The sequence below is a fragment of the Alligator mississippiensis genome, chromosome 4, assembly GCF_030867095.1.
Source record: "Alligator mississippiensis isolate rAllMis1 chromosome 4, rAllMis1, whole genome shotgun sequence".
Classification (NCBI taxonomy): domain Eukaryota; kingdom Metazoa; phylum Chordata; order Crocodylia; family Alligatoridae; genus Alligator; species Alligator mississippiensis.
The window spans coordinates 131,925,302-131,940,909 of record NC_081827.1 but is presented as its reverse complement, the minus strand read 5'-3'; the positions used below and the strand labels follow the sequence as shown (position 1 = coordinate 131,940,909).

At 43.1% G+C, this 15,608-nt stretch overlaps 1 protein-coding gene across 5 annotated transcripts in view; it reads left to right on the top strand.

Moving 5' to 3' along the window:
• Positions 1-15,391, top strand: part of SHISAL1 (shisa like 1) — a 172,044-nt gene extending 156,653 nt beyond the window's left edge. For 4 of the 5 annotated variants that reach the window (XR_002092026.2, XR_002092024.2, XR_002092025.2 and 1 more), the window contains one exon: positions 8,935-15,391. Coding sequence is in view for 1 of the 5 variants with exons in the window: in XM_059726649.1 (XP_059582632.1) it covers position 8,935 (1 nt within the window). In the remaining 4 variants the exon portion in view is untranslated. The remainder of the gene's footprint in view (positions 1-8,934) is intronic. The other variant, XR_009461848.1, reaches the window with a different exon arrangement.
• The last annotated feature ends 217 nt before the right edge of the window (positions 15,392-15,608 follow it).

Below are 15,608 nucleotides of genomic sequence, written 5' to 3'. Positions count from 1 at the left end.
GGTGGGGGGCACCCCTGTGTCCCCCTGGCTTGGTGACTGGTGCCTCCTAGGATGGGGGGCACCCAGGGTTCCTCTGCAGCTGATCACTGAGCTGGGAGGATGTGGGGGGACCCCCCTGAGCACTCCCCGGCAGACCTGAAGTTCTTCCAGTCCACTTACAGGTTCACTGCCAAGCACACAGTGGCCCCCCTCCCCCACCATGCACTCCTGTGGGACACTCCATCCACCTCACTATTGCAGCGTTCACGAGCTACCTGGTACCTTGAGGTATGTAGAAAACATGTAAAGTTGTGTCTATGACTGAATTGCTGATTCTCTGAATCAGCATCGAATCTTCAGATTTGGATTCGGCCAAATTGAATTGGGGACAGTGATCCAAATTGAATCACTGTCCCCGATTTGGGCCAAATCCGAATCCAAATCAAATACAGCTCGTTTTGCACACCCCTACTAGTTATAACATGTAAGGGCTTATTATGCTAAATCAGGTACACATTACATAATTAGTCACCAAAAATAAGAAAGGGAAATTAAACCAGGAACATTTTTAGTGACTAAATATCAAGTATGCGTACAAGCACCCTATGGGTCCAGAAATTTGAAGCTACAGAGTGGTAGCAGCTTTAGTTGCTGAAACTTCATCTGGCACAATGGACTGGAGCAGGCTCAGGAACAGATTCAGCTCCCTAGCTGCTACTAGTTAGTTTCTACAAGGAATATTTTTTTCTTCATTCTGCCTTTCAAAAACAAGGTGTGTGTTGTATAGAAGGGGTGTGTTTGTATGCAAGAAAATACAATAATAACTCTACATCCATCTGCAGGGCAGGGAAACAGGCAATTAAGGCATCCAGCTATGTTTTGAGAAGCTATGAGTGTGAATCCTCAACTCTTGAAGCCTGCCAAAGGCTGTCCTCAGTCAATCCAGCTGTACCTGGCTGATCATTCTGACTGCAGAATCAAAGAACAGACCTGATGTGTGTGATTGACTATAGAAACAGGTGTCCTTAAGTATACTACAGCCCAATGGGCCATTAAACTCAGGGGACCTATTTGTTTTATCTATGTAACGTGCATCTCACACCATGGTTAAACCCACTGCTTGACTTTATACCCAGAGACTCTCATAGGAGTTACAAAATTGTACAGAACTAGAGGCCTGCATAATGTTTATTGAAGCCACTGGAAGCTTTCTTACTAGTTGCAGGAACTTAAGATCAGTCTATTGAATACCACCACCAAGACAACAAACCCCCACGAATGACATCACGATTTCAACCTAAAAGCAGTAACACTTTTTGTGGTTAGTTAGCCAAGCAATCTGAAAGGATGGATGTATAAATAGCACTTTCTTTTTTTCTCACTGTACAGCACTTTAAACATGCAATCTGCTAGAAAAGTGTTGAATGTTTTTTTCACTCCTGCTGCTGGTGTCACTATTAATACAATCTCTCTCTGCAAGCACACACTCACACACAGCCCCTATCCACCCCAAAAGCAATTGAGAGAGGTGAGAAATTACAGAACTTTCCCCAGAACACATTAAGATTTTCTTCAGATAGTTAAACAACTTTAAAAATGGGATAGAAACTGCTTTACATCCCACACCAGTTGACTGATCAGTGCTTTCTTGTACGGGTATTTGAGTGCTGGTCTGTGAGTTAGAGAACACGGTACATGACGTCTTATTTATCCACTCCTTACAAAGACTGTACAGCCAAGCATGCTGACAAAATTTAATTTTCAAACAGATGTAGGAAGCTGCTTATAGTTTCTACATTCCCAAAATTAAGATGCTGCTGGGAAAGGTGGGCAGGCTCTGTGGGCAAAAAACAAACAAAAAAAAGGACCGTCGCCTTTTTTTTTTTTCAGTGAAGACTGCCTGCGCAAGCTACTGCCAGGCCACACAGCCCCTGAGCAGGGGGGGAGCAGTCCTTCCCTCTGTGGTGGCAGTGCCCCCCAGGGCCACATAGGTGGGGTGCTAGCTGCACAGGTGCTGTCACAGTTCACAGGCAGCACCCGCCAGATCCAAGTCTTCCCTGAGCCAACACAGGGTGTAGCATCCAGAGGGCTTCCAATGCATGGACTCGTGGAAGTGTTGTATCCTTAATAATACCCATAGCCTCCACCGTGTCAGGAGGTTCCATCTGAAGCCATCCAGGCCGGGGCGGAGGTTTCATATAGCGTTGGGAGCTTTTCCTCATCCTCCGGGCTAGGACTAGGTTTTGTGTCCTCAAATTTCCAGCAGCACCAGTTGTAGTGGTGGGCAAGCACCAACGTGTTCCATGTCTTAGGTTCCCCCTGAAAATGCGGGGCGACTTTCTCTGCATCTAGCAAGGGCAGCAACGTGGCAACGGGAGCGCGAAGTGTCCCGTGCCCCCTTGCTAATGGCTCCACTAGCTGTCCAGCTAGGAGGATTTTTCCTATAGCTCCATACCGATGTTGTGCTGCTTGAAGAGTCTTATGGGCAGTGTATACTAGTTCATCACGAGGGTTGTGCGCAACAGCCCACACGTAGTTTGTGGTGAATCCAAGGGTTACGATTAATGGTTCACCAAGATTGATTGCATGGAGCTGCATACTCTTGACAGCAGCTAACGGGCGAAGTAGATTCTGCTGGTCCCCTTCCGTCCAAGGTGTGGATTTTCGGGACTTGTTACCGATCTGTCGCTGTAATTTAGTAAGGAGTGCTAGATGACTAGGGTTAACATAATGCCGATACCAATTTAAGTGACCTAAGAGCTGCTGAAAATGTCTTTTAGTCACGGGCAGGGATTTCTTTAGTGGGTCGATGTCAGGACCATCATGTGAAATTCCATGGCGGATGGAGCCAATGAATCGGGTGCCAAGGAATGTGATGTCATCTACGGGATGTAGGCATGACTCTTCCTTGTTAATCATCCATCCCTCACTCTGAAGGTGGGCGACCAGTTGGTTGACTATGCTGGTAACGATGGAACTGTCACGACCCATAATAGCGATGTCGTCAATATAACTCCAGATTCTCAATTCCTCTTCTGATGGAAGGGTATGTGAGGCACGAAAGTTCTTCAGGGTATCATTCATGGCACCGGTGGCTAGTGACGGGGCATTGCAGTATCCCTGCGGGCAGACCGTCCATCTGTACATGGTGCCCTCGATGCACATATTCAATACTCCTTCAGGGTCAACTATCGGAATTGAAAAGAACATGTTCTTTAGGTCCAGTGTGACCCCGACCCATTTGTTTCGCTGGAATTGAGCCATTTCGAACATACATTGTGGTAGGGTTGAAGGGTTGGGTTGCTGAAGCACTCGACAACTTTTGTTGGCCTCCCTGTAATCAACGACTAGCCGAGCTTCGATGGGTTTCCCAGGCTTTGCAACTCCCCACCCCGGTGACAGGTAGGTACTGGCAGTTACTGGTTTGATGCAACCTTGTTGCTCCAGTCATTGCAGGAGATCAATGAGGGATTTTTTGAGGGGGCCCTTGGTTGGGATTGGTAGGTATTGCCAGGTGGAGGTGTTGTAGAGCGTTGGTCGATGCCAATCCCTCTTCGGGATAGTGATGGGTAGCGCTTGTAACACTTGTTCCTTGAGGTTAAGTGCTTTGATTCCCAGAATTCCCAGAATATTGGTGCCCCCTAACACTGCCCCTAGAGTCCGTTGATGGCCTTGGACAGTAAATTTGACTTTTGTTGTAACTGCAACAGTGTTAAGTCCCTGTACCCTAATTGTTTTTGTGGTTTTCTGGTGGGGTATCATTGAAGTGATTACATTAACTTGAGCTCCGGTGTCGAGGATGAAGAACACTTGTTGTTGATTACCTGGATCAGTGGGATCGTAGACAGTAAGTTCAGCGTAGGGACGGAGATAAGTGGGGTCAGGTTTGAGTTGGAGAAGGCCGCCGGTGGAGCTGACGGCCGTTATTCGTTTTTTGGCTTGTCCCCGAATTTGAATCCTAGTGTGTTGGCTAGACGACGTTGGCCCTCATTCTCAAGGACACGCAACTGCTGCTTTGTAAGTCCAGAGTGGCTGAGGAGGAATCTGAACATAACTCTTTCCTCCGTTGATCTTTGGGGTGACCACCATGGCTCTCGCCGTAAGTCAAATTCCTGACGCCTCGGTCTTGGTGCTCCAACCAGATGCGCCAAAGCCAGTCTTTTGCATCAATAGGAGCTCCCTCGCTTTGTTTCATGAGCGCCTGTAATCGTGGGAGATGACCCAAGAGGTTTCCTACTGGCTGACCTGCCACTGAATTAAGGAAGAGTCGGAGTGTGACAGTGTCCGTTCCTCCATACACTTCTACACAGGTGTCTATAGCCTCCAGAGGCGTTGGAATTGCTCCGGGGTTTGGTAAGTGGCGATGAGCCCATTTTTCCCTACGCTGGGCAGCTGTTAGTCCCAGTGGATGTATTCTTGGGTTCCACGTAAGGTATGACACTCCAATTATGGCCAAGAGAAGTTGTTCCGTGCTGGTCTTTTGTGGGTGGTGCTCATGCCAGGTGTGGGATTTATGGGCTACCTGTCCCACCACGAGCGCCGGGAGAGGAATGGGCCAATGTGTGTTTTCCGAGACCACATTCAGATCAGTGGCGCGTCCTCCACTCCACGCCGCTTGTCGGGTCAAGGCACTTGCCTCTTCTAGGTCTAGTATGTTGGATGCAAATTCCACAATCAGTCGTCCCAGCCATATGGCCAGAGTTTCCTCAGGTTTCATTTTGGAATCCCTACAAAGTTCTTGTATCTCTGGTCGGGTGCGCGTGCGAGATGTAATGATGGTACGTGTGGTACCTCCCTCATCTGCGACATGCTTCATTAATGCTACTGGGTGAGCCGCAGCCAGGAAAGGGTTAAATTCATCAGGCGGGAGCACTGGATACATCTTCCCTCCCATTGCCCCCTCCCCGTGACAAGGAGGCGGGGCCGTTGGGAGTGACGTCACTTCTGGGGCGGGCTTGCTGGGCGGATCTCCGCCTGTTTTTCTGAAGCCCCGCCCCTCTTTTCCGGGTTCTCCGGACAGCTTGGGTTTCTCTTGGCACCATTTTCTGGCGGCGAAGCCATGCGACCGGCACTATTTTTAAGCGTCAGTTTGGAGTCCTCTACCGTCCGCTCCATTGACTCCTTGCCTGCTGTATATAACTGAGCCTATAAGTTTGCATTCTCCCATAGTAGACCCGCTACTGAACGGAATAACACATTTATTATTTTTCCCTTTTTCCACTTTGTTATCCGCCATCTTGCCACGTGGCGACCCTCGGTCTCCAAGTCTTCTCGGAGTTGAACGAGGAGTTCGTGACCACGCGACCCAGGCACTAAAGCCGGACAATTAAACCAGTCCGTTGGGGTGGGTTCCCCTCCTTCCCTCAGGTATCGGGTGCACTGGACAAACTCCTGAGCAGGGGTCAGCTTTTCCACCTTCCTCACCTTCACCCCCACTAGGGATAGGGTCGGTGTTTCCTCTGGAGGTCGATAGTAAACCTGCTCACTGCCCATTACACACCCGAACTCCCCGACAGACAACTTTGTTCTCCACTCCTTTATGACTGCTCCTTCCCTTTTTACTGAGAAGTAGCCGTTAATGTTTCTTCTATCCCCTCCTTCCGCTTGGTGGTAGGCGATATGCGCCCAGAGCTCATTTGCGCTTTCCACACAGCGGATCCCGGTGCGCCAGGGGCAGCACTCAAGTAGATTCATCTCCACCACCGTGCCCTTAGATCCTATTCGTGACACCATGTCTCGGCCAGGTAGAGCCGACCGAGGGGAACGCTGGTTAATTAAGCGAACATCAGGCGGGCTGGTGGATGGAGAGGCGAGACAGCGTATTGGTTGCAAAAATAGTTTTTACTTACGCCGCTGGTGGCCGCAACGCAGGCTGTAAAGGCTGCTTGCGTAGTTGCAATGAGTTGCTTCAACTGGCAAGAAACTAAGCCAGTAAGTCTACAGACGAACCAGGCATGCAGGGAAAGGGTACGTCGGGGATAAGCGCTTGGCAACGGGGAGGAAAAATCGGTAGTTGATGAGGCTACTGATTCGCTCTGCCACGAGTCAGGAATTCTTTAAAGTCACTCTACAGCGTGCTCAAAGTTCTCCGACTTGGGCGGAAGTCGCGTGGATTTTTATACGGCTAGCAAGCCAATTACTAGTCGTTAAGCAGGAATAATTTAGAACCAGCCAATAATGGGGTGCGAATTTACATACAAATGGCGGGAACTTTTTTTGCACCGGGGTTCTCTCTCTGCAGCAGAAAATTCCATCGTGCAAAGAAGTTCCAATGTGGCGGGAAAATTCCACTGTGCCAAGGCACTAAAAATGATTGGGTTATGACAAGAATAATACTAAAGAATTTCACCTGAGCCAACAGCATGCAATGCACTTTACATACACACAAAAAAAACCTGAAGGTACCATAATGGACACAGTTAGCCCTGAACTGTGACAGGTACACTTACTATTTTATATCTCCATCCAGGTATTTTAATTTAAGTTATGAGTAGATCTCAAAAGGTTCCCTCTAGAACTAAACAGACTTGTTTCAACTTCTTCAGTATGGAAACCTCATGAGAAGTAGGCTTTCACAAATAATTTTTTGTTTTGTTTTGTTCCTTTCCGTGATTTGGCAAGGTCAGACATACCATGAAAACAATCATGTTTCATTCTTTGTTTCAAATCAGAACCAAGAGGCACAAGATAATGCAGACAACTAAACTCACCCCAAACTTGTTTCAAAACTTAATTATTTCATTTGATTGGAACTTTGGGTGAAGGCTGGAAATGAGTTAGTGCTATATGAGCCAGCTTGTACCTCTTTATTTCAAATTCCCTCTGCATTTTCAAAATAACATTTTCAAAAATAACGGCTTGACATAGTACTCTTAGAAACAGATTCACTGTTACATTCATGTGAAGCTATGTTGATGTAAAATTGGAGTAAACAAAATGATGAATCTAGCACTATGTTCTGAATTGATTTGATAGGTAAATACTAAATAACAGCAGATGACAATATTTTGTTCCCTGAAACAGATGCTTCTTTATACTGCACTAATGGCATGCAATCTGTATGATGTTGTACATCAGTTTGGGAATACTAACAATGGATAAAGAGAAATCTGTGTCTGATAGAAGATGCAGATGAGTAATACTATTATTGCCTCTTGCCTACAACTATTATAGTTAATGTTTTTTTCTAATCTTGACCTACCTCTAAATTTAGCCTACTATCTAACCGTTAAGTTATACTACACAAAACAAAAGATCCTGAGGTGTGAGCGAGTGCTGGATTCCTACATGAACTAGTCTGTCATTCTCGGCCTCTAGGCAGCAGGGTCTGGGATTCAGGAGAGCAGAGTTCTCTCAGCTGTACTGTGATTTACTGTCACCTTGGGCAAAATCTCTTTACCCTGTGTCTCCATTTTCCGTCCATGTTTTGTACATTTTGGCCATTTAGCATTCTTCAGCAGAGAACATCTTAGTATGTTGCAAAAATGACTCAATTTGCAGGTGCTCAGTACCCAGGAACCATTTGTAAAGAGCGTACAAGTACTTAACACATTTATCACATCTGTTTTGTCTGGCATGCTGTAGAAACTCCAAATAACACTAATCTCAACACCTTTTGGAGAAAAGCAAATACATATCTTAGGCCACTGACCGGAGTTAATGTAAAGGCACAATGGGATCTAATCCCCAATCCCAACAATTGAGCTCCTGCCATGCCACAAATGCAAGGCAGGATGTGCGATTTTGGGATCAGAGATCAGATCCGGCAGGTTCAATGTTCAGTGCCCAACAATCAGCTGATTGTCACCTGGGTCCAGGACTGCACATACATGGTCCCTGGAGCTGGCAGAAATCACACTGGGGCCAGTTCAAGCTCTGATAGGGGCCTGATCCTGACAACAATAGCTGAACATCAGCAGAGACAGTACCTGGGCTAGTTGGAGACTTCAGTGCACTCTTCACACTGCCATATGTTCAGTTTAAGATACAGTGGAAAAGAGCCACAAAAATTACACATTTTTACTGATTTCCCTTTTTGTGGTACTATTCATCCCCTAAACATGTGGCCAGGTTACTGCTTAACAGATGATTAACAAATGCATTGTGTCTGAATTATAATGTGAACTAGAGCCTCAGTCACTCTTTTAGACAGTGGTAAGTGAAAACATGGCTATACACATTCTGCAGCACTCCTGGGAGGCCTGAGAAGCATGCCACACCCAACCTCTCCATGTGCACCAATCCTTGAAATAAGAAAATGAAGCCACCTGAGGGATCCCCCTCCACTCGCAAGCACTCCAGAACTAGATCAAGAGTGGCTAGGAGAGGCAATCTCAGGACAGCTTTTCTGCTTCATTTCTAGGACTGATGCACATGTAGCAGAAACAGGTAGGCAAGAAGTGTTTTCCAGCTACTGAGAGTATAGACATGCCCCATAAGTAAAAGTTAAGTAATGCCACAAAAAGAATCAGCAGCCGAGTAAGGATCTGGCTTAGGCATTATTCCCATCCCCATGCATAATCTATTAGTAGTAGCAATAAGCACCATACCCAACACATGGGTAAATCTGATTTATGCAAATGTTCCCAAGTCCATGGAGACTATTCAGGCAAGTAAGGTTTTTCATGAGAATAATGGTTACAGTGGGTGCATCTACACATAGCCCTAACAAGACAATCATCAACAACAAACTAACCCACAGAGAAGATGAGAAATTTGGGAAGAAGCTAGTTTCATTTCTCTTATTAGAGCCCAACCAACCAAGTACCTCATACCTGACTATGGAAATAATTCTTAGTAGGACTATTTACATTAAGCGTGAGTGTCAGTGTTCAGTATTATTAGGAAACATTTTTTTAAAGTCAGTTTGAAAACACAGGTTTACATTTATGGAAAATTCTATTACAGTGACAGCTTGAAGCATCCTGACAAATATTTCCATTTTCTGTCTTTCAGAAAATATATATATATATTGATGTGCCTCAAGATGGGAGAGGTAAGATTAGAATCCAGGGAGGAGCTTCCAACAGAACCGTCCAGCTGAATGACAGAAAAAGAAAGACACTCTTGAGATGGATGTTGGCCAACTCACCTGAAGAGAATCACCATCCTGCCAACTTAAAAAAAAAAAAAAAGCAAACAACATAGAAAGTTTTTGATCAGGAAGCAGTCTGCAAGCAATATTTTCATTCTAGACCAAGATTATTATTATTGAATGGAGAAACTGTATTGAGAAGATGCTCAGACAAATGAAACACATGTTGCTCTGGCAAGATCCATGTCAAGGTGGACACGGACTACAAGATGAACATTTGGTAGATAACCTTTCTTTGCCTCCCCATCCATCTATTGCCATTTGAGCCTAATCTAAGTGTCACAATATTGAATGTGAGTTTTTTTCCAAAGTTCTCTGGTGAACATTATGTCACAATAGTCTAGATGTCAACAAGCCAAGTTACTGTCCCTCCCCTGCCCCTTATTGCACATTATAATGCAAGGGAACCTCTGTCATCTAATTGGAATGCAAGATAATAGTCATTCCAACACCTAAATTCTTCTTTCACCCACAGCTGTGTCAGCTGCAGGACATCAGACTCCTGAGCACACCAAGTGGTTTCAGCTGCACACACCCTCCTTCAGGGTGAAGAGTGGTTGTAAAGAAATAAGATAGATACCACCCCACCATCACCTCTCCCCTTCCTGAAACTAATAGAAAGTGGAAGAAAAAAAAAAGAAATGTTTATATTACAAATAGCAATAATGCCATTGCCCCTCTTGTTTTACAAGGCAATAATCCAGTTCCCTCAGCCATTGATTGGCTTCATAATTTATCTGAGGATTCCTGAGCAGGCCAAAGTGCCAATGATAGAATCACAGAAGCATATTGAATGCTCACTGTATGTTGCAATAGCTAAATGTTATTTTTTATGTTACAGGTTTAATTTGAAATCCTGTGGTATGTTTTATACAAATCATTCCTGTGAACTTCAGTCATGCATGGAGACTTTATATAGAAACAAAGCACCTGGTGGTGACAATGAAAAGGAGTAATTCCTCTGGAATTCCAGCAGTCTATACAGCACATTTATTCCAAATGAATAAATCATAGCTAATATTTTTTCAAACACAAAACAATATGATAATGACTAGGCATATATTTTATTGCATTGGCCACACCAAGAACAACTCCATATTGAATATCATTTAGAGACTACTTTGACTTGAGTACATTTTACTATTTTACTGAACACCTAATGGATAGATTATTACTTGATGACTTGGAACAAGTTATGTTTGCCATGCTTACATACAGTCAACAGAAAAAAGGAACTGGGAGCAATTTATGTAGGAGGGCACAAGTAAGGGAGGCCAGTCAGATTTGCTTGAAGCAGCCAAGTCCTCACCAGAGGACTGAGTTAGATAGGAATGTGTCCATGTACCATCTTCTTGCACATCAGCCAGCAAATAGAAAGCATTCCTAAGTAAGGTGAGAGCATGCAACATCTAGGTTAGGGACACACATTCAAAAGCTTGAGCCTTAATTGATTCAATCTTTCTAGGTTAGTCTAACCTGGATAGGCTAAACCAGTTTGTAACTGTTAAGACATCCCCTCTGGACTGAGGAAATTCAGGCACATGCCTGCAGTGGCTCAGACTAGAAGGGGGCACTACAGCAGCCCCCTCCCCCCCCTTCCCTTAAACAGGGCTGAGCTGAGGGAGTGACGTGGCCAGGCCCCAGCAGATGCTCTGATTAGGAAGGGGTTCCCTCCCCTCTCCCCCCCACCCTTGATAACAAAGCATTTATCAGCTCTGTTATCAGCATTTAACACCCCATCAGAAAACAAAGCCTCTCTCATTAGTTCAAGCTCTTCTTAAACAACTTTTTGCAAGGAAAGAAGGGAGGGACATTACCAGCTGTCCTGTTGATTAGCTCCAAAAACCCCTAAAGACACTGTCCGGTCTGCCTTACACAGACACCTCTCAGTATTAGCTAGCATACCACATGTTAGCTACCATCCGTCCTCTGGGAGCAGGCAGGGAGGGATCCCTGCTTGAGCTGCAAGCAGTTGCGGTGGGGGGGAGCAGGAGGAAGCCAGGCAGATGCTCCATGCCTGCAAGTCTCTGCTGGAGCTCCAGCCAGGGAGCAGATGGGTAGGGCCAGCCCTGCTCTGGAGCAGAAAGCCCTGTCCAGCCCAGAGAGCATGCCCGGATGCTGTGGGAGTCTGGTTTAATTTAAACCAGGAAGGGATCTGAGACAGACATTGCATTAAACCAGCTTGACTCAAATCAGTTAAGTCTAATACTATATGCAACCAGGTTTGTTTCAGCCATTTTTTAACTGGTTTATGTGTACTGAATGTCTGTTCTGTTACAGGTTTAACCTAGTTTATGATCACTTAAACCAGTTTATGTGTAATGTCTTTCCCTAGCCCTAATGAACATCTAAAACAGCAGGTGTCACAGACAAGCAAGCATGCTCCCCATCAGCATCACTGGAGGCTCTGAATCCTTCCTCCTCTCTAGGGGCATACGTGCAGCATCCCCACTGTGCACGGTGCTCCAGTGCTTCCTCCTGCTCCACATGCAAGTCATCTTGAAGAGCCATGCTAGGATCTTTGAAATATTTCTAAGGTATTTTACAGTGGAAAATGTAGCACTCCAAGCAAAAAAGGGGAATCAATATTCTTTAAATTCTTAGTTAACATTAGAACCTCAAAAGCTTTTAGTTTTCTAAAAACAGCATATTAAAAGAGATTAATTCAAAGCACTTTAGTTGAAGCACGGAAAAACAGCAGAGTTCCAGCAAAGGACACTATGGGTAGGTCTCAAACACTGTATGGATGTATGTAATGTGCACACAGCATTGGTTTCTCCTGAAGAATTAAATTTTCCCTCACAAGAGCAAAGTAACACAGCCCCTGTGATCATGCTTTCCACACAAGTAAAGGCTGCAAAATGGAGCCATTAGATAGAATCATCAGCCCCAATGTGTTAGTTAGGTCAGAAAACCCATGTACCTGGACACAATATTTTTTCTGTCCTTGACCCACTGGGTAAAATAGTTCCTTCCCCACAACCTACCTTCCCTTGCAAACTATCTCTGAGGTTTTACCTATAATAATCACCTTCCTTTCACAGGTCCTTTGCTGATTTACACCCTCTCCAAAGCAGTAACACTGCATTTCCATCAGTTACAATAGATCCGCACAGGATCAGGCCTACAGAAATTTAGCAAGTATCTGGGTGCATCTATACCTTCATTAAAGTGCTGTAATTACAGCTCATTATGTTTAGTACTTGAAATGACAGGTACTAACTGTGCTGTAATGGGCACCACAGCGCATTAGTGCAGTTGAACATTTTTGGTGATGCTACTGTGCATTAGACTAACTCTACTGTGCATTACTGCAGGGGTTTTCAACCTTTCTTGATTAGTGTACCCTGGTGGCCAGACACAGAGCAGTGTATCCCCAGTGGCTGGACACGGAGGGGAGGGTGGGCACAGCCAGATGCAGAGCAGCAGCAGCACTGCACATGAGCTTACCTCACCCCCCACATCTGGCCAGGTGGGCAGCGGCAGCGCGAAATGGTGTGTGGTGGTATTCCATCCCCGCCCACCCACACGTACCCCCTAGGGTCTTCTCAAGTACCCCTGGGGGGCACACATACCCCCAGTTGACAACCCCTGCATTTGTGTATTAGCATGAGCTTTGCCCACCATGCTAATGCACAGTAGAATTAGTCTTCTGTGCATTAAACATCTTGTGTAGATGTGCCCTCTGTTACCAAACAGAAATCAAATGGGAGACAGCTCAGCAGCACCTCTAAGGACCAAACCTACTGCTCCTTTGAGCTTATGGGGTACATTGTTCTTAAAGGACTACAAACAACACTTTGTTATGTGACACTATGCCACAGTACAGAAGGATGAGAATGGAACATCCAACTTAAGGAAACACAATCAATTTAGAAATCAAACCCCTCTGATATTTTCTTACCATATTGTAGCACTCACAGTTACCATGGAGACTGAAGAAAAATTATTTCACTATTTTTTCTACTTTGTTTAAGAATTTTACTGTATTTTGTATATAACCAGTTTCTCCATTCCCCCTCTGTAAGATCAATTTCCCCTTGTACTTGTGAGGATGTTTCCTGAAACAAAGAAATGACAGGAGGAAAATATTTAAAAACAGAAAGAAGTGAACAATTGTAAACATCAAAAATTGTCAGGGGGGCAAGTTAGATTCTGAACACATTTTTTTCAGTTAGCTTTTGGGCCAATGGTCCCTGAATTTTAGCCCGGAGTTTGTTAATTTGTGTGTCAAATTTCATAGTACTAAAACAATAAAAAACAGAGGGCCAGCTTTTGACCAAGTTTTTTTTATACCACTGGAACTCTACTAAAGTAACTTCCAGATTCCACCAGTGTAAGGGGAAAAAAAATCAGACCCAAAGTAACAAAGGCACAAAAAGCTCATCCTCCATAGGGCAATATTACAACAAATATTTTCCCATGAAGTACAAACTCAGCAACTTTACAATCAGCAGTGTCCTTTCCTGTACATAGTCATTCTAATTGATCTCCTAATCAAGAAATCAGAAATCTTCCTGAGTGTTTTTTAAATGACCTACTTTTATTGTGAGGTTACAACCACCACAGAGATCTTTGTAAAAAAGCTTATGTTCATGAAGGAATTTGTATTAGATACTGGTTTGTGTGACTTACTGTATTTTGTAAGGGTTTTTCCCTTTGGGAATTGTGCGTTATTAATGAGCAGTTTTATGCTTTATTTCTAGTCTGTGTATACATTGTAATAGATGTGTGTTTTTGAATCTCTATACAGAACCAATTAATCTTAGGTAGATACTCACTGGTTGAAATTTCCATACTGCCTACAAATTAACATATATAGATAAATCCATGTCATAACAGAGGAACAAACCATTCCATAAACATCATGATAGCCTATATCTTGTAGCTAAATACTGGATCTTAAATAAGACTAATATTAGTTGAGCCTTAAACTAAAAATATGCATAAAAAATCACTGGATTTTTTTCTCCTCTATGTGACATATAGCTTGTGAAGTTTTTAAAAAAGCAATGACTAGGCAAACAGTAGCTTCAGCATCTCAGCTATAAGCTAAATGTAGAGAACTATCAGATCACAGCCTTCTGCTAACTGATTATGACAAACCAAAAACACACCATCACCAAATTCAGCATTTGCTTTTACATTAAGATCCTGATTTATTCACAGCTTCAAATAATCATGTCTGCAATATGTAAAAGAAAATGGGTGATGGAATGAAACTCACCTACTAATGCCCTTTCCTATTTAACTGGAACAATAGGAGACATGAAATCACTCCATTATGGAAAGTTTATAATCCCATCCTATCCCTCATGAAGGACTCCCTTTTCAACAGCTATTATGTTGCTCATAGTTTACAGGCATTTTTCCCTGTCTAAATTTATTATATACATACCCTCATATATTATATTTTATTAAGAATAATTTGTGTGTCCAGCTTACAAATATTCTAGTGTTGTACAAAATAGGACAAAAAGAAATTAGTAAAAAGAGTATGTAGGTGTTAGCATTGCATTTAGCCATCTTTCATGTCTGGTTTTGATTTCAGTACAGATACACAAGTGCAGCAATTTGGCCTGTCAATTTTACTGTATCCTTCAGCATACTGTAGCAGCAATTTTAAATAACTGAGGTTTTATTATGGCTAGAGTTTTTATATGAAAGCTGTCCATATAAAGAAAAAGTATGATGTAGCATAAATAAAATACATTTCAAACATATTTTTAAAGCCAATTATTCAATTATGTTTAACAATCTACCCAGTGTGGGCAAATTAAGGTAACATAAAAAACCCAACCACCTGGAGTAACTTTTTAATAAGCATTGCAAAGCCTGTTATGCAAGGCAGGCATTCGTTCAGTCCCTCTCTTTCATAAATATTAAAATATTAACAATAGTATATTTTAATAGTTTACAGTCAAAATTTAGGTTCCCTTCTAACCTAATTAGAAATTCTAGGATTATAGTGGTTTTCTTATTTTTACTAATACCTTAAAAACAATATCATTTATTTAAACACTTGATGTTTAAATTCAATACATGCAGGTGTCCGGTGATCTGCTATTCTAGTTTTGGATCTAAACTTGTCCTATTTTTTTTTTATTTTTTTTTTTGCTGTATACTCTGACTTCATATTATGAATCATTTCCTTCTAAAGTGATTGCCAGGTAAACCAAAAATGTGTTTTACACTGCTATTGCACTGCTTTTGTCTTTCTATACAGTAGTTTTTATAAAGATGTCTTTCTGTTTTAATAAATAAGTGTATTGTAAACTAATCCCTGTAATAAAATTTGCTTTAATGTTTCAAAAGCCAGTAACAGCTTGAAAGATTTTTATTTCTGTTTCAATCAGTAGATTCAAAAGCAGGTCTTCTTTTCCCATACATAGTCAAATCCCCTATTTGTATATGTACGTACACTCTACAGATGAATAGTATAAACTCTGCTTTACCATGAAAATTAAGGGTTAGACTTGGAGGGATGGAAGGGGTGAAGGGAGAAGAAAGAAGTTCAGACCCCAGTGATACATTA